Source organism: Eubalaena glacialis, chromosome X (genome assembly GCF_028564815.1).
Source record: "Eubalaena glacialis isolate mEubGla1 chromosome X, mEubGla1.1.hap2.+ XY, whole genome shotgun sequence".
In the NCBI taxonomy this organism is placed as follows: domain Eukaryota; kingdom Metazoa; phylum Chordata; class Mammalia; order Artiodactyla; family Balaenidae; genus Eubalaena; species Eubalaena glacialis.
In genome coordinates, this window is record NC_083736.1 from 105,708,408 (window position 1) to 105,729,080 (window position 20,673).

General features: G+C 35.1%; 1 protein-coding gene across 1 annotated transcript; it reads right to left on the bottom strand.

Annotated features, from left to right (window-relative positions):
* Positions 1-1,589: 1,589 nt before the first annotated feature.
* Positions 1,590-16,930, bottom strand: IL13RA2 (interleukin 13 receptor subunit alpha 2). Its single transcript, XM_061178204.1, has 9 exons — positions 16,837-16,930; positions 14,909-15,060; positions 13,309-13,462; positions 12,660-12,780; positions 8,850-9,034; positions 7,755-7,900; positions 5,885-6,029; positions 2,396-2,511; positions 1,590-1,637 (listed from the first exon to the last, which is right to left on the bottom strand). Exons 1-9 carry the CDS (start codon positions 16,928-16,930, stop codon positions 1,590-1,592), a joined length of 1,161 nt encoding a protein of 386 aa, XP_061034187.1.
* Between the last annotated feature and the right edge of the window lie 3,743 nt (positions 16,931-20,673).

The following is a 20,673-nucleotide window of genomic DNA, read 5'->3' on the forward strand; positions in this document are numbered from 1 at the left end:
CCTTTTAAGATAGATGATCAGTGCCAATGATAGTCAAAGCTATAGTTACTCTACCCATGGGCTTACCTCTCCATTATATTATTTTAGTCTTTTTCATTCTAGAATACTGCAATATATCAGTGTTTTTCAAATTGAATGTGCAAATGAATCACCTGGGGATGTTGTTAAAATGCAGATTGCTAATTGAGTACATCTGGGTTGGGGCCTGAATTCTGCATTTCTTCTAATAAGCTCCCAGGTAATGCCCACTCTATTGGTCTGTGGACCACAGAGCAGAACTATTATGAATAATATTAGATATTGATCCAAATTAAAACTTGATTGTAATCTGTAGGTCATTATTCTCTAAATTTTAAAGTAACTGTCTATAACTAGGTTGCCACGTCTTCTCCTAGAAGTCAACTGTCAATTAGTCTGAAGTTTGCATATACTTTGAAAGGCTTCTTACTGATTTCAGAGGCTTGTGCCTTTTGGTCTCTGAACTAATAAAAAAAAAAAAAAAATCACACCACCAGAAAGTAGGAAATACTGCCTGCCAACTAGTATAGGAAACTCTCAGGCTTGTACTGTGTAGTTTGTGATATCTGAATATTTCGAATATGATCTCTAGTCATTTCATTATTTTCAGCCTTTTAAGCACTGCATTCTTCCCACCTTTTGATGAAATGTGAAGCACACATTTAGACTATGAATGTATTTAAAACTTCTTCCTTCTTATTAATCCTCTCCACAGGTTATTTTTAAAGCCAAACAACCTTATTCATGGTGAATAATTTCATCCCAAGTGCAATGTTAAAAAAAACTAGAATCTCATCTTCCAAGATTTGACAATATCTCTATGGCTCAGTGCAAGTCACAAAATCACATTGTTTTATGAATACATCACAGATTAGATTCTGAGCCCTCCCTTGACTTTTCTACATGCAGCACTCTCATCTTGGATTGAGGAATGTTAAGGAGAAAAACCACAGGCCCAAAAAGGCATAACTTGTGCTAAAGCCCATGATACCAAACCTAGATTTAACAACTAACCTAACTGCAGTTTTGACCTTCCCCAGAAATGTAATCTTAATCAACCAGCCTGGAATTTTCTGGTCAGCACCAATGAGGTCATCTGCCACATGGGCCCTCTAACATCCCCTAAGAGGAAGAAGAGGCAATCTGCATGATAAAACCCTTTCCTTTCCCTTCCCCCTCAAAAAAGATGTCTTGGCCTAAAAATAATCTTTTTTTTTTTCTTTTGCTAATAGGACCCTTGCCCCATCCTTCTTCCTATAAAAACCTTTTATTTTGTACAACCCCTCAGAGCACCCCTCTACTTGCTAGACGGGATACTGCCTGATTCATAAATCATCTAATAAAGCCAATTAGATGGTCAATTTAATTGGTTGAACTTTGTTTTTAACAAGAAAAAAATCTGTTAATAGGATTCAGATAATTTGCTACTAGTTGAGGATTTTAATAATCTAATGCCTATTTAAATACAACAGTGCTTTCAAGATAAGATTTATTCAACATTTGGGGAAAAAAATCAGTTTGATACGACTCTTGTTTAACATTTGGCCATAAGCCTGGAATTTACTGAGTCATCAGTGTATCTCCTGATTAGAAAAGGCTTCTTTTTTTGTATGAAAAATCTGAAATTAAGAAAGGGCTCCATTATTAACAGTCATTAATAACACAAACTATTTCACTTAGATTAATAACTCAGAGAAATAGACAAAAAAGCATTCAGCAGAGAAATAAAGCAAAACATTTCACACACATTCACAGTTCTCTTTATCTTTAAAAGACTTGGCATTAAGATATTTTTTCTCCAAGTCACACTTCCTCCTTAAAGCTCACCAACCCATAGTGGGCCCTCCATCTTCGGAAATTCTATAGCATTATCTGTATAACTCAAATAGCAATCAGCTAAAATCAGCTCATAATGAAGGTTATATTTTTTTGTATAGATTCTAGCTCCTCCAACTAGAGTGTGAGCTCTTGCAGGGTACGCACCAAGTTTTTTTAATCTTTGTGATCTTTTGCCTGTGGCACACTAGTAGTATATCTCAGTCTATGTCCATTTTAAGTCACTCTTTCCTTTCCCCAATCCTGCTTTTCTCCTGTAATTCTCATATTTTTCCTTTATCTAGAGGTAAATAGTGTTTCATGTTCTAAAGCATTATTCTTATATTTCATTCAAAAGTAAATCCACCCCAAAACGTAGCTTTTTAGGGTTGATTTTTTAAATTACTGTACTTTCCCTGAAGACATTATCATAGTCTACACAACATCAATGAACACTCACAGTGTACAGGCAAAATTATAAAATGTAGGTCCATCAGTTCTAAATGCAAAATATTTTTTATCTACTATCTCAGACTAAACATTGTAATGTCATACAACTTACCGTTTTCAGCAAATTTTTTTGCTTATACAAAAGCAGGCAAGTTATTAACAAAACAAGTAATGAGACAAAAGCAAATGGTATCAAGAAAAATATTAAGGTTTCCTTCCATATGTCACCTAGGATTAAAATCACCAAAAAAGAGGGAAGGGTTAGATGTGTACAATTATTTTAAAAACTGAATTATTTTATAAATAAACTAGTAAATGGTGAAGAACTGAGTTAAACTTGGCAACTTCTGCCATATTTGCCATAGATACCATAGTGATGCTTGAGAACAGCATTCCTTTCATTTGTGCACTTTTTTGCTGTACTACTTTACTGAACTGTGACAGCTCTTTATTTTGCTTAGAAAAATAACTACCTAAAGCCCCATTCTTATTTTCTTATATGATTTTGTTTAAAATTTGACCTTGCGAATTTTTCATAATAACAAAATGATAAAACGTTAGCCAAGTGATTAGATAAACATGTCTTGTGTATCTCTTAACTCTCAATAACTCAAATGTTTACATTATATCATACAATGATGTAGTGAGTGAAAGCAGGTCTTCAATAAAAGTCTCAGTGCAAATAATGGAGCTAGTCTTTAAAGGTCATGTTTTAAAAGTTGCCTTACATTCTGGAGACTAAAGAGATGAGGTTTTTCTCTTCTTTTTTTTTTTTTCTTTTTTTAGGGATGAAGTTTTAATGGTTTGTCTGCATAGCAAGAAATGAGCAATCACTAGATAAACTTAAAAAGTACACAACGCTTGTCCTTCCAAAACTAGTATCTCCCACATGTTTTGAAAGACTATGGAACACTTCGAATCCTAGGCCTATATCTATACTCAAACCTACCTCCAACCCCACATTTTTCTTTGTCCTATTCCCTTAGGATCTTATTTTCTACTAGAAAATTACCAAATTCATAGGCTCAGTTCAGTTAAGAATTGCAAGGATATAATCCAGAGAAATGACTAATAACGTAAGTTTTTTGGCATGCAAAATTAACAGTGGGAAAACAGGCTTCTTTTGTGAAGTTCCAATAGAGTTAATCTTATAGTCATTTCCAAAAAAAATTATTGTGCTATTTTTCTATAACTTAAAACATCCAATAAGAAATGTCCAAAAGAACTAAAGACCACATGCATCTCAGGAAAGTCGTTGTTCCTAATCTGAAATTTATTAAGATTCTACCAAGAGATACCCATCAGGGAAAAAGAAATCTGCCATAAATAACACAGTTAAGTGTATATTAAAAAAATTTAAAAAACAAAAACAAAAAACAAAAAAACAACATTGTAAATCAACTATTCTTCAATTAAAAAAAAAGATTGCATGTAAAATACATAAAAGGATGTATATTTTGAGGATATGCCTAAAAACTCACCATATCTACTTTAAACCATGCACTGAATAATAACAAGATATAATTCAGGGCATGACTTTCTCAATGTCAGGTCCACAGAGTCTCCAGATTTCTTATATTAGTGACAAAAATGAAAAACAGAACAAGTAAGTATTCTTTCTGATTCTATATATCTTTAGTTAATTGAGTTCTTCCTCTCTCTGCCTATTTTTTCTCCATAGCCCTTAGTGATTATATGATATATTTGGCTTCTTTATTTATTGTCTATCTCTACTCAACTTGGGAATAAAATATAAATTCCATGAGGACAAGGATTTTTCTTTTACTGCTATATCTCCAGTGCCTGAAAGAGTCGGACACATAGTAAGTGCTTAATAAATATTTGATGTATGAAAGAGAACAATGATACCACTATATTAATAGGGAGATTACAGTCAAACACAAATTCTATTATAATGGAACAACATAAAAGGAGACGAATGATTGATAGAAATGCCATTATGTTTGCATCTATATCTGTATATGTATTTATATACCTTTATGTGAAAGAGCAATGCTGAGTTAATCTCCTTCAATTTCAAACAACTATTAATATTTTCTATTGATAAAGCCAGTATACTGTGAAGTACAATAATATTTTGCCTCATTCTCAAGATTTTTTAGTTTATATTGCTATTTTTTGTCTTCTATGAAAGTTTATTTTCTTTTTTTAATTTTTAATTTTATATTGGAGTCTAGTTGATTAACAATGTTGTATTAGTTTAAGGTGTACAGCAAAGTGATTCAGTTATACATATACATGTATCTATTCTTTTTCAAATTCTTTTCCCATTTCGGTTTATTACACAGTACTGAGCAGAGTTCCCCGTGCTATACAGTAGGTCCTCGTTGGTTATCTATTTTAAATATAGCAGTGTGTACAGGTCAATCCCAAATACATTTAATTTAAACATGTCTTTTATCATAAGTCACTTTAAGTCAGTGTTGGAAGTGAACGGAATGTGCATTTTACTAATGATGACATATTAATTAGAAAAATATTCATTAGGCACAGTACCAGACACTCAAAAACAAGTGTATGCTACCTATCCTTGCTTTAAGATTTCTGTTCTCTTGAAAATTGAAAGCATAGGAAAATATTGATTAAAATAGGCTTTCCCACAAAGAACTAGCATATTCTCTTTACTGACAGTCAGAAAAACAAGATGTTGATGACTGAACTATAACAAGACTCTTAAACTAGTTAAAACTGAACATTAGATTTTCCATAAATCTATGTTCGATTGTGGTGATTGCTAATTTATCTTCTCTGTTTATAGACTATATGCAAGAGTATTTTGACTTCCATAATTACAAAATACACTGAGAGAAAATTATTTTGCTAGCCAATAGTTAGCAAAATAGTTTAGTTACTGTTCTTTTTTTAAATATATTTTCTTCAATAACTATGTCAACATATTTTATGATTGCTCCTTCTTTCTAACATTGTATAAATGGATTCCTTTAACTCTCAATAGGGAAAAGGCACAGACTATAAAAAATTTGAATAATGAGCACATAGTTTTTCAAAACCATATAAAGAAGGCACACAATAATGTCAAGATTCTGATAAAATACATATATGCTTGTAAGTAAAACTTCAGAGTAAATGTACGACTACAATTGGTACTAAACACACAGATTTGGTTAACATCTAGTTAGTATATAAGAAGCTCGAGAATAGTGCCACCATACTTTGGAGCTAAGACTACCACTGGAAAGTAATCCACTAGTAAAATCAAATCAAAACAGGTAAGATTAGTTTGTCAAATGAAAGTAGGAAGAATCAAACAGAATCTATTAAATCTTGGAATGTGGAAAAGATACAGGTCAATTAATGTTATAGACATCTATAAAAATATGGAATATAGCCAATATTTTATAATAACTATAAATGGAGTATATATAACCTTTAAAAATTGTGAATCACTATATTGTACACCTATAACTTATACTTCAATAAAAAAATAATGAAGAAGAGTTGACCCTATGACCGTCATAACCAGTGTCACTGAACTGTAGTGACCTATGACATCCAGTAAGGCATCTTCTTCCTCAAACAGTGCTAGAAATACTCTAGTTACTGTTATTTTATCTTATACCTTTCCAGCATTGTTCTTCACTCCACTCACTCCATATTCCATCATCTGAGCAATAAGTATTTACTTTGCTCCTTACTAAAAAGCATAATTGGTGGCTTTCATTTGATGTTCTTGTGATGTATATTTCATTTTCAACTGTGGTAGTCTGAAAGCCAAGGAAAAAATGAGATATCATTATTTGATCTAACTGCAGGTAGCCACACCCCATTTGATTTGTCATTTTCAAAGTGGGTTTTGTTACATGAAAGAAATGCATCAAATGACTAGAAAGGTATATACCAAAATCCTAACAGTGGTCAACTCTCTGTATGGTGTTTTATTTTTCATTTTTCTTCCTTATTTATATTTAAATTATTTTCTATAGTGATAATGGATTACTAGTAGTAAAGGGCATGTGTGACAGGGCAAAATTCCTAGGTAGTTTTAGTGCTTATGACACCCATTTTGGATTAGTGTCAAATTTCCCAGATTCCATAAATTGTAAAATGCTATATATACTGAGTTAGTAAAAAGAGTCATCATGTGAATGTTGTTTCTATGGAAACTGTAGAGTTCATATACACAAAGCTTCTTTTTTCCCTTATTCTTATTTTGGTTAATCATCATAAGACCAGTGTAATAGTGCTCAGGGCTTGGCATGAAACTACCCCTTCCAATATGAGAATACACAAGGCTGGATGATCTCAAAACAACCAAAAGAAAAAAATCACTGAAGTGATTACTTAAATTTTGCATTTCAAAGAGCTGAAGAGTGTTTCTCATCCAAAATAACAGCTTTTCTTTTGTTGTAACTTTTCTTGGGAGACAGCATAATGTAATGTAGGTTAAAGTGGGCTGGGAATAAGATCTGGATTCTAGTTCTAGCTGTGTAATTTGATTGTAAGTCAATTCACTTCCTTGGGACTTGTAAATGTATTCAACTCCCAGTTTTCTCATCTGTATGTGAAATGAATTGATTAGAACTAATGGCTCACCTACTTGTCTCCACCACTCCCTAAGTTGGAAACCAATGAATAAAATTAACATATAACACAGTGGGGCTAAAGGCATCACCACATTGCTGGTGCTGGGGGGTAATCAGTCTTGGAACCATTGCTTACTTCCCCAGTTAGCCTGTCTTCCCTGCTACAAGCAATTCTCTGGTAGCCCTGCCAGGCTCTATTCTGATTTTGACCTGATAGTTGCTCCTCAAGAAGTGGTTTTTATGTTTGTTTGTGCTTTTTGTTTTGTGTTCTTTTTACATGAGGCCTCTTCGCAATCCGTCTTATGCATGTGCTTGACAACTTTAATTTTTTGACATAATATTGGAAACAAGTGACTAGATTATCTCTAAGGACCTATGTAGCTTTAAAATTGGTATAATTGGGGCTTCTCTGGTGGCGCAGTGGTTGAGAATCCACCTGCCAATGAAGGGGACACAGGTTCGAGCCCTGGTCTGGGAAGATCCCACATGCCGCGGAGCAACTAGGCCCGTGAGCCACAACTACTGAGCCTGCGCATCTGGAGCCTGTGCTCTGCAACAAGAGAGGCCGCGACAGTGAGAGGCCCGCGCACTGCAATGAAGAATGGCCCCCGCTTGCCACAACTAGAGAAAGCCCTCGCACAGAAACGAAGACCCAACACAGCCAAAAATAAATAAATAAATTAATTAATTTAAAAAAAATTGGTATAATTGATTGATAATACTTTCAGACTGCATCTTTCTTTTGTCCACTAGATTATTTGATTATTTGGTTTTCTGGAAGTTAAACTAAGGTACATGTTATGTTCTTTTCTTCATGTGGATAGCAACTGACTTTGGTTCTTATGTTTGCCATTTTATTTAAAAGGCTATGTTTATGATTTTCTCAAATAAACGCAATATCCATACCACCCAGGTAGTATCATCTTCTGTGAATTCAATTTCATAAATGAAACACTTTGCTGGAATAGGTCCTTTGGGAATGCTCCACTTCAGGTTAATTTCCTCTGAATTCTTCACAGTAAGACTAAGGTAGTCTGGTGGCAAAGGTTTAACTGAAAAGCAGAAGGAAATAATTTCAACATGGAGGTTATTAAAGTTTAGCAGTGGCCCTTATCAAAAGCTAGGGACACCTACTAACAGAAGCCTCCAGGATAAATTAGGTGGCTCAAGACTATTCTCTATAATGTGAATTAAAATCAAAGCTGCTTGCCAACCAAGATTAGTTTATTAAGAAACCTGGTTATTTTGGGAACTCATTTTTTGATAAGTTACATATTGACAAATATTTAAGTCCAAGAGAAAAGTTAGATGATCCAAATCATTACAGTCATTTTTCCATTTTATAGCATTAGAAACAACTACCACAACAAATTACTACTACTATTTTTATTAATAGCTAATTCGTATTTAGAGCTTATGATGTGTCAGGCAGTGAACCAGGAATGTTACATCATAAACTTATTCATGTCTCACAATAAATCTATGAGGTGGTCCTCTATTATCCTCATTTTACTGATAAGGAAATTGAAACACATTAAAAGTAACTCGCCCAAAGTCATACAGCTAGAAAGTGGTAAATTCAAGATTCAGACCCAGGTATGGCTCACCCTAGAACCTGTCATTCTCGTAACTGTTAGGACTGAGAACACAAACTCAGAAAATATCCACCCATTTGCCTATTGAGGCCTGGGAATAAGTGATTCCATAATTACTCCATCACTAACACTGGACAAAAATACTTTATAGCAGACAGACTCAAGCTGGGAAACAAATTGTGAGTTCTAAATGAAAATGATACTTTATACTCATTCAATTCCTTATCTTCCATACTTTCATATTTAATCAGTGCTTCCTCATACTCTGTTGGCCCCCAGTTTTCTGGCTTTGCACTTCTGTAGGTATCTCTTTTATCTCTATCTCTATCTCTATCTCTTCTCTTCCACGTGGTCAATTGTAAATGGCCTAAACTGGAAACATTCTGAAGTTGTTTGTTTACCTCACCTATATTTTGAAGCTGAAAAATGAAATAGCTGGGTCTGATAAATTGGGATTCTGATGATCCATTAACACAGATGTAGAAATCTTTATAGTCTGACGACTCCAAGTAGGGAAACGTGCATCCAATATTTTTTCCGTTAGCCTTGATGTAATCGGCACACTGTAACACATGGTCCAAGCCCTCATACCTGTAAAAAGAAGTGTTGTAAGAACTGTGTTTACCAATATCTTCTAGTAGCATGGTATTCAATTTTCAATTATTTTAAGATACTAGATAAATAAAAAATCATTTAATAACATACAATATTCATTGAGCACCAACTATGTGCCAGATCCTATGATAAGTGCTAGGGCTACAATAGTAAGGAAAGTAGACATAGGCCATGATTTTACAGAGCTTACAATCTGGTGGGAGTCTTTACAAAATCTCAGATATAAGGCAAGAATTCTTACTCATATACTTAGGTTATGTTGACTCACCAACAGGATTTGAGAATCAAAGAATAAGATTCCTATTAAGAAAATATGGGGTTTATATTGATAATCCTAAATGATACTGCTTTTTTTCTATTGTACTGGAGAACTTATTAGAAGAAAACAGATTTTTTAATAAGAAAACAGATTTAAAAGCAGACTTACAAGATGGCCAAAAAGCACATGCAAAGATGCTCAACATCGCTAATTATTAGAGAAATGCAAAGCAAAACTACAATGAGGTTATCACCTCACACTACTCAAAAGGGCCATCATCAAAATGTCTACAAACAATAAATGCTGGAGAGGGTGTGGAGTAAAGGGAACCCTCCCACACTGTTGGTAGGAATGTAAATTGGTACAACCACTATGGGAAACAGTATGGAGGTTCCTTAAAAAACTAAAAATAGAACTACCATATGATCCAGCAATCCCACTCCAGGCATATAGCCAGAGAAAACTAATTCAAAAAGATACATGCACCCCAATGTTCACAGCAGCACTATTTACAGTAGCTAAGACATGGAAGCAACCTAAATGTCCATCAACAGAGGAATGGATAAAGAAGATGTGGTACATATATACAATGGAATATTACTCAGCCATAAAAAAAGAATGAAATAATGCCATTTGCAGCAACATGGATGGACCTGGAGATTATCATACTAAGTGAAGTAAGTCAGAAAGAGAAAGACAAATATCATATGATATCACTTATATGTGGAATCTAAAAAAATGATACAAATGACCTTATTTACAAAACAGAAACAGACTCACAGACTTCAGAAACAAACTTATGGTTACCAAAGGGGGAAGGGATAAATTAGGAGTTTGGGATTAACATATGCACACTACTATATATAAAATAGAAAATCAACAAGTACCTACTATATAGCACAGGGAACTCTACTCAATATTCTGTAATAACCTATATGGAAAAAGAATCTGAAAAGGAATGGATATATGTATATGTATAACTGAATCACTTTGCTGTACACTTGAAACTCACACAACATTGTAAATCAACTATACTCCAATATAAAACAAAAATTAAATATAAAAAATATACAAAATTAAAAAAATTAAAAAGAGAAAATTTTTTGATAAAAAATAAAAGCAGACTTACAAAATATGGTTATGTTTAATAAAATGAATTAAAATCCTCTGAGGATATAATACACATCAAGAGATAAACCTCAGAAAAGCCAACAGGGGCTCAAAAAGAAAAAGAGGAGCTGTTTGGCAAGTAAATATGTAATTTCCCATTCTCCTAGACAAGAAATGTTGCCGTATCATTGAAAGTTAACCTCTTTTCAGTAATAAAGCTAATGGGAATTAGGGGAGAATTTCTCTACTGATTTCCAAAGGAACAAATGCCTGGTTTATTTTCCTAAAGAATAACTTGTAATACAAAATTGACATTACTGTAAAAGCAGCCAAAATCCCGTTTGCAATGAGGCTAATCTAGCAGCTGATAAGGTGCTGGTACAAATATCTGGACTCTACTGAATTCACTTTATGCCAAGTATTTATTTTAGGCCAAGTCTGCAAAATTGTAGTCTCTGGTTTAGTTCACCTGGTTAGAGTTTGGGATATTTGCCTTCTAGGCTTGACTTCACATAATTTACTTTATGCCAGTGGAAAGCCTCACGGTACCCTTATTTTCCAGTCTCTAAAATGTCAATATTTATTCCTCACTACTTTACTAAGGTGAGGATAAAGTTATGTTAAACATGAGCTACAATGTACAAGAGGGCAGGGACTTTGCCTTATTCATACTTCTTTTTATCTAGAACAATGCCTGGCATTTAATAATTGCTTAATATTTATTGAATTAATGAACAAATAAACTAGACCTTAGAAACTGACCCATCCAATTCCAGATGAGGAAACTGAGACCCCAAAACAAGAAACTGTTTGCCCAAGACCACTAAGTTAAGTGATGCCATAACATGGATTAGAACCCAGTACTCAGGATTGTTAATAGCTTATACCTTATTGCTTATACATAGTAATTTTCTAAAGAAAAACACCATGATAATTTGTGCCTGAGACTCACAAAGAGTAATGCTTTGTCCTCTCTTGTTTTTTCTGTTATTTAAAAATGCATAAGTTCTGATACTTATCTATCAACTTACCGATGTTATTATCATCATTTGGTTCATTCATTTAATGAATATTTAGCGATAATCTACTATGGGCATAGCACAGCAGAGACAGTCAAGAGAAGTATCAGAAATAGCTTGTGCCCACCAATCTCTTAAAAATTTAAGAGAGGAAGGAGACAAAGCGTACATATATGACAAAAATTTAAAGGTCATCTGGACAATAAGTAATTAAGAACTATAATAAGTAATAGTTCAGAGAAAAACTGAACAGAAGCTAATGTGAGCAGTAAAGGGTTAATGAAATTGAATACCAGATGGGTCTTGAAGGATGGATAAGTGTTAGTGAAAGAGAGAGTCAGATGGTATTCTAGGTACCAATGCACACAAAGGCATAAAAGATCAATCATAACAAGGATAGAAAAATATGTAGAGATGGGTCTAAATGGAGCAGAACATTCACATTGGTGGTAGTAGAAGGTAATGTTGGAAAGGCAGTGATGCAGTGAGGCAGAGACTTGAATGGCCTAGACTTTATCCTGGAGGCAATGAGTAGCCACGGCAGGTTTTTGAGCAAAAGAATGGCATATGAAAATAGCAGAATAGGAAGATAAATCTGGCTACAGTGTGCAGAATGAATAGGAAGGGGAGAGACTAGAAGCAGAGAGACCATCATTTGGGAGGCTATGGCAATCATACAGGTGTGGAATGAGGTAAGCCTGAAGAAGAGTTCTTACAGTAGAAATGGGAAGTAAAGAACAGATGTGAGACCTTGCAAAGGAGTGTCATTGTTGATTATGGTGATTAATGTTACCATGAAACAATTAAGGAATGAAGGAGATAGAAGATTCAAGATGGTTGTAAGTTTAAAAGCCTTAGTGACAGTTAACAAAGGTAGGGAAGTCAGAAAAAGGATCGAAAGGCAAGAATATGAAATATGCCAAAACTTTTTAGGTTATAACTCCATCTATCTAAAAGATACAAAATATTTAATCCAGTAGAGAAACAATGACTGCATTCCTTATTATCACCCATAGAGTGCCTTCTAGTAGCTACAGCCTAAACCTACTTACTCCCATTGAAAATACCAAATAATTGTAAATAAACTTCATCATAAATACAACTCTGAAAAAATATAATGAATTTAATTTAATGAAAATACAGTTACTCATACTGTGGATTAATTTTGATAGATATCTTCCTAATATGGAATTCTTATTATAAAAATACTTACCAATAAAACAAGTTGTAATTGGCATCAAAATGGACACCCATGCCAGGTTTCCAAGAGCAAAGTAAATATTGCCAGTTGTAATATACACAATCCATATCCTGAATTTTAGTTTCCAGATTTCCTAAGAAATGAAAAAACTGTGAATGCTTGAAAGACATGGTGATGAATCATATGGGAAATAACTATGCAATTTTATTTCATTTCCTTTGACCTCTCCACTTGATTTAGCAATCAACATAATCAGGAATATTCCAAAAGGAAGTTGTTGCAAATCACTTCACTGTAAGTGGAACATGCAAAATCAAAAATCTTTGAGGGCTTATTTACTGGTACTAGTGTAAGCATATGCAAAAGTACTAAATTAATAATTCTAGGATGCTCTGAGCAGTTGCATAAATAGTCACATGCACATTTACTAATATGAGCCCAAAACTGGGAACTATATTAACCTAATAAGATGTAGGTTTTGCCACATGTGTTTGCTGATTTAAAGAATTCAAAAAGGCCAGTCACCCACTCCTAAGAAGGATTCACTTTTGTGCCACATTCTCAATTGTACATGTAATCTGATGTATAAAGGTTAAGGGACTTACTTCCCATATAGATTGTTCTGACAGTATTAAATATGAAAAGAGAGCTTTGTTTTAACCTTGTGGTGATATCCAATAAGTAGCTTCCGACCATGAACTTTGAACTTCTGATCCGTTTGTGCATTGCCCTAGCAGAAGTGTGTGTATCTTTGCTTCAACACCTTTGTTAAGATCAAACCCATCTTTGTAATGTAGATTCTTAGTAATGATCGTCTGTTTGATGAAAAGATGAGACAAAGTTAAGCTTAAAACAATAATGGTATCATGAGCCACATTAATAAGGCTAAAAAGTCATTAATGCCCTGGAGAGTTCCCAATATCTAAGAAATTCCTGCTGATTATCTGATAAAATGTCCCAGATATATTTCTGGCAGAGTTCACTTCTGCATATTATATCATTTGATGAGATCATTCGAATCTTAGCATCTCATTAAAAAAAATTCTGGAAGACAAAAAAGGCTCTATGGGAGGAACTTTTGAGCTATAACCAAGTTGAAATTGAGAGAGAATTTTCATGTACCATATGCCTATTACATGACAATTTATCACGTTTCAAATATCATATGAACTCTTCAGGAATCATATAAAATCTTGGAGGTAACTGAAGAAAGCCAGACAAAGTGTGACCTCCTGAAGGACTAAAATCATGTATCATTTATCCTTCTATTACTGATACCTAGCTAGTGGAGTGCTTGGAGAAAAAAGTTGCACAATGAATGTTTGATTTGAATTGTCCCTTGAAACTACCTAGCTGAATTAGGAAGGTAACAGAATGCCTTGTACAACCAAAATCTTTGAATAAACATGCTTGTTGACTACGTAAATAGTTAATTCAATAAACTTTCACTGAGCACTTAATACAATATATGCACAGAACCATGCTGTGTTCTGTAGGGAGAGTACAAAGATAAATAAGGCTTGATTCCTACAGAGCAAAAGCTCACATAGCCCAGTAGCATATATAAGACCCATATACAGGTATATAAGTAACTTTGAAATATGGTAAAATGTGTAAGTACCCTTCAAGTCCATATTCCATGGGACCAAGTTTTCTTTTTTCCTGTATTTCCAATGGTAGACTTAATACTGGGTGGGGTGAAAACAGATGTTGCAGGATGCACAGGAGATAGCAGCAGGCATGCAGCTTATATCTTTTTTTTTTTCTTAAGAAATTTTATTCCATGATACAATACTTTAATGAGTCATAAATCAATCAAAAGCTGATTTAACGCAATGGACATTGTAATTACTATTTCAGAAATAACTGAAATGCCCACTCTTTTCCAATACAAATTTAAAAATTGCCATTTTATGCCTAGATAATTCAGGAGGAATATGTGGTGAAACTGTGAAGAATGTTCTTTTTTTTTTTTTTTTTATTGGCGTATAGTTGCTTTACACTGCTTTGTCAGTTTCTGCTGTACAGCAAAGTGATTCAGCTATATACGTATATCCCCTCTTTTTTGGATTTCCTTCCCATTTAGGTCACCACAGAGCAGCGAGTTAGAGTTCCCTGTGCTATACAGTAGGTTCTCATTAGCATGCAGCTTATATCTTAATAATAGCTATTGAGATACGGGAATAAAAGTAGACACTGACATCAGGAATCACAAGAAAACTAATAATCATTCCAATATCTTAAGTGCATGCTTTACTTACCTTCCAGCTTGCACTATCAATGTTTCGATACTTTAACTCATATTCTACTGTGCATTCCTTAAAGTTATCCAGAGACAGTGGAGGTTGCCACTGCAAATAGAGATAGCCTAAATATCCAGGATCCACTATTTCAAAATCCTGAGGAGGATTAACTGAAAAAAATCAATAAAATATTTTTATTTTTATCCTGTATCTTATGACAAAGATTGCTAAATCTAGATTACTTCCATATGTCCATCAACTGATGAATGGATGAACTGTGATATATCCATACAATGGAATATTATCCAGCCATAAGAAAGAATGAAATACTGATACATGCTACAACATGAATGAACCTTGAAAACATTAAGCTAAGTGAAAGAAGCCAGCCACAAAAGACCACATATTGTATGATTCCATTTATGTGAAATATCAGAATCGGCAAATCCATAGGGACAGAAAATCGATTAGTGGTTGCCGGGGGCTGGAGGGAGGGGAGAATGAGATGTGACTACTGAATGGATTTGGGGTTTCTTTTGGTGGTAATGTAACTATTCTGGAATTTGACAGTTGTGGCTGTTACACAACTTTGTGAATATACTAAAAACCACTGCCCAGTATACTTTAAAAGGGTAAGTTTTATATCCTTTAAATTGTATCTCAATAAAGCTGTTTTTAAAAATCTAGGTTACTGCTACATAGTTGTCCCTTCTTTAAGGAATTGCATATGTAAAATGTGACTTAGCCAAGCTAGGTAATAAGTTTTCATGGAAATAAGAAATTCAACATGGAGTTATCTCTGTGGTCATATAGACCAGAATTTAGTCTAGGATGGGAACACTTTATTACCTAAATCTCTCTCATAGCAAGAATCAGTCAGTATTAATCCTGTGTTTACCATAGGTAAATAACATCATGGCCCACACGAAAAAATGGATAGAAAATATAAAATATGACTACTATGGCTAAGCGCCTTAAGAATTAGGAGAACAGGCAGATCTTGTTGGTCTATTCAGGATAATTGAATCCTCTAGTCAACTGAAGTTCAGAGCTATTTGTAGAACATGGCAAACCAGAGCCACTCTTTGGAAGGGCTCAAGAAAAAGTGGCAGGCAGCTGAGTAGAGTGACAGGAAACAGCCTGTTTTATTTTGAGGGGGTGGGAGCAGCGGGAGGAAATGGCTCCCTCATCTGGTGATTTAAAAAGCAATAAAAACAAACAAATTATTCTATAAATTTCCTAAACCTATTAGCAAATCTAGTACTATAGTACTGTCCTCATGTTGCCCTTCTGCTAATAATTTCCTCTCATTTCTGCCCTGTTGTTCATTTTAATACTTCACTTCATATTACTTATTGAGGTGAGGAAAAGAATCAACAGAAAGAAACGGTGGCACAAATAATGATTTGAAATGGGACCTGCATGAACCAATAAAGAAGGTTTCTATTGAGGATGAAATGACAATCCTATTGTTTCCACTTTTATGATTAGAAATCTTTGTTAAATGCATTGTTCTAATTACCTTCTGCAATGAAAAGTTCATTAGACATGATTTAATAATTCTGTAATTATTTTAAAATTTTATTTAAATCTCTGTATTTTTAAAATTTATCTAATTGTCTTAAAAGTTAAGGATAGTAATAAAGGAAAGTTTTCAGTTAGTTGGGTACCAGGCAATGAGGTTTCGGATAATTAACTTCTTTGTTAGAAAAGACTACACAGAAAGGTATGGAAAGTGTCTTTTAGTTTGGCTTTTATCCCACAAAATGTTTATAATCATCAGTTACCTTATACATGAGGCTGACTAGTAAGAACATATCTTTTGTGTATGGACTCCCTGAAATATTTCTAATAACAAGCCATCTACTTGTTATGCACTTTTCATAGGGTAGGTTGAAAAGGCAGTTAATATCCCTAATTTTAAAACTACTCCATTCTTGGTTTACCTTTTATCTCAGCATTTGAAGACAAAGTAGAGCCAAATGCTGTGCAAATAAGAAGGGTATATAGGCATCTGATATCCAAATGAATGAAAGCCATTTCTCCAAGATTTAATACCTTCAAATTTCCACTCTAAGAAGGAAAAATATAGCAGTTTAACTTTATCATACCTCAAAAAGGACTAAATGTGACTAAAAATACATTTGGGAACTCTCTGTGTGCTTTCTATCAAGAATTGTGAAAACTGTGCCCCTTTGAACCATTTAAACAGAAAAAAAAATCAAGTTTGGAACCAAAATAATTGGAAAGGAGGATTTTAGTCTCATTCTTCTTATGAGAGCAAAAACAAAAAAGCAAAACAAACAAACATATCCCTTCAACGCCCACCGCCCCCCCCCCCCACACACATACTTTTCTACACATCATATGCTATGGCCAGGATTTGAAAGTTATCTGAATACTGACAAAGCTCAGAATCTACACCAAAGCCTCAGATAACTCAGAACTTTGCTTCATTTCTTCATAAATATTAAAATCATCATCATCTACTCTCCTATCTGTTCTACTCTTCCCTGTTATTTCCTATATCAGTAAATGGCACCATCATCTTCCCAGTTGCCCAAACCAGAAACCTGAGAGTTTTCCTCAACTCCTCCCTCTCCCATCCAATCTCCCCTTCCTAAATTGAGTATCTCATCATCAGGGGTCTCCTTATCCAGTTTTTCCTGCCTCCAAACCATTTTCACACCACATACAGTAAGGACAAATCTGAATTTATCACCTCTTTCTTAAAAGAGCACTTCACTGTCACAGAATACAATTTATTCATCTTTTTATTATTGAAGAATAATAGTTTATGATTGAAACTAAACTAATAGTTTATGATCGAAACTAAAAGGATTCATGTCTCCACATATCCATTCAATCAAAAAATACTCTCCTTTCAATGAAACATCACTACTTGCAGTTCTACACTTCTCTTTGAGTCTATATTCCTAAAACCAACAATTTCACAGGAAGTTAAGGATTAAAGGTCACTTACCCCAACAGTCAGGGATTACCTTTCTTTTCTGCTACATAAATTAATTAAGCAGGACAGACCCTCTCTCCCTCCTCCATCCACTTCATCTTACCTGGTCCATTTGTAATGTTCTCATGTTGGTAGGCTTCGATTATTACATAATGGAATCTTGGGATCAAACTGTTAGAGCCAGCAAGTATATTGGAGGCAACGCTAGTCCAATCCTCCTTCATATATTGGGAAGTAAAACTCAGACTTACCCAAGATTACACAGCGAGTTAGTAACAGAGCTGGAAGTAGAACAGAGATGTGATTCCCAGTCTAGTGCACTTCCACCTTACTATGCTGGACCCCACACGTTTGACTCAGGATTATGAAAGCTTTTCCTCTGAGACTCCAGCATTTAAGTCTTCCTTCAATTAGCTAGCCAGGCTGAATCAACACGATGCTGTTTCTTTTTCTATGTCTCATAAACTCATAAGGGGATGCCATTTCTCTTACTGAGGTCTGGTGAATCTCTCTCCTCAATTCCTCCCTCCCCACCACCAGCCCATTGCTGCCTTCTAAGGCATCTGTAAGTAGTAAGTAGGTTTCGTCAACAGAAAGCCATATTTCTGCCATAGAGCTGCTCTTACAGATTGAGATGAACAGACAGGTTACTTTTGGATCCAAGGCAATAGGTCTGACAAAGAGAAATCCTTTCATATTACCTATAAGGACTAAGACAATCAGGCTTCCCTTAAAATGCTCTCAGAGAGATCTTTTTTTTTCTTAATAACTATTTATTTTATTTTAATTTTGGCTGCATCGGGTCTTAGTTGCAGTACGCGGGATCTTTGTTGCGGCATGTGGGATCCTTCCCTGCGGCACGTGGGCTCCTTGTTGCAGCACGCGGCTTCTCTCTAGTTGTGGCCTGCGGACTCAGTAGTTGCGGCACGTGGGCTTAGTTGCCCCACAGCATGTGGGATCTTAGTTCCCCGACCAGGGATGGAACCCATGTCCCCTGCATTGGAAGGCGGATTCTTAACCACTGGGCCACCAGGGAAGTCCCTCTCAGAGAGATCTTAAAGTTCTCTCTCCCCTATCAATCTGTCCTTAAATATTTCATAGCCCTGTGTCATGTACAGCATAAATGCTAAGAGTTAAAAATACTTTGCTTCTATTCTATTTATAGGCTACTGAAATTTGATTCAGGCTATCAAATAGCACTTCCTGGATTAGCCAAACACATTAAGCAAAGGTAGGAAATGGGATAGCTGGCCTCCTGAATCACTTATCTAGAAATCCACAAAAGGAATTCCTGAATCAACCTTAGTGTCCCGCCTAGACTTTCTTACCCAAATGAACATGAAGACAATTCTTTCCTTGGCTTGTGGGTTACAGGACTGTCACTAGTGCAATGAGGTGTTTTGTATACTATATGGTTACCAGAGGACAGAGTTTTTCACAAGAGGGGAAGGGATCTGAAGACAAAGGGAAGACGGGGGATGGAAATGCAGAGATACAAAATTTGAAACATTTTCTGATATACTCCCCACCCCCAGCCCACAGTTAACAACCACTCATCTGGTCATTTTATTTTTAAAAATGAGGAACTACCCAGAGAGGAAAGTGAGTTGTCCTAGCTCACACAACTTATTGGGGGCAGAGCTAGGACTGAAAACCAGCTCTCTTAAGCGCTTTCCACTGACTAGCAAATGAATTTTCTTGTTATAAGGAGTCTGTCCTGAACCTATGTTACCAGAAGGCTCCCTGCGAACCTTCCTCAACCTACTGTCACCACCCATACCATCAACCCCACCACATAGTTTTATCATCATGACATTTTTAGCAGAGTAATAATTCAATAATCTTCCATTGTGCACTTTTTTTTTTTTTTTTTTGCCAAATACTATCCCAGCTCAATCTTGTCTAAGACACAAGGTACAAGTGATGAATCATAACATCTGTAATAATGAAAATAATACCTCCTACTATTTATTTACCCTTCCCAGCATCCCAGGCACTAGCCTGTGCTAAACCCTTTACGTGCATAATCTCATATAATACTCGGTCAGCCTTGGATGTATGTACTATTTTTATTCCCATTTTAAAGACCAGAAACTGAGACAAGGAGAAATTAAACAACTCCCTGCAAGTTACCACAGGCTATAAATGGTGAAGCTTGGATCTGAACCCAGACAGCCTAGTACCAGAACCCTTGATAACCACTACACAAGTGTAACCCTTGTGGAGGACAGCTTCCTGTTTCTACCCACTCAATTTCCCACAACACTGTTGCTTAGACAGTTTCCCACTAAGAATCTCCTTTGGAATGGCAGGCCTAAAGTTATTTCCTGGTTTCAGCCTCACTTCCCCACCTCTTCAAAGCCATGCTACATAATCCCTTCATTCTAAGAGTTGGCTGGGATAATCCTTGCATTATTGCAGAAACTCCAGGTACTTACAAATAATACAGTTTCTCAAGAAATGGATTATCATAGGCAATTATCACAGCCCCTCTTTTCTTCCCCTCTCAAACTGAGAGACAGTTACTGAATCTCTAACACTTCCCTTCCTGTCTGATAATCAAGCACACTGAAAAAAAATAGATTGGTATTCGTGAAACAGCCAGTGGGCCAGGATACAGATTCTGTAAGTCACAAGATAGGGGAGGTTATGGGTGGGGCTAAAAGCTATCCAAAGCAAACTTAGAATCACAGCATAGTGTTGCAAAAGCTGACGGGACTAAGTAATCTTTGAATAAACCAATAGATATATAGATGAGGAGCTTGTATACAGGCACAATAGTATAAATATCAACCTGGATTTCAGCCCTGCC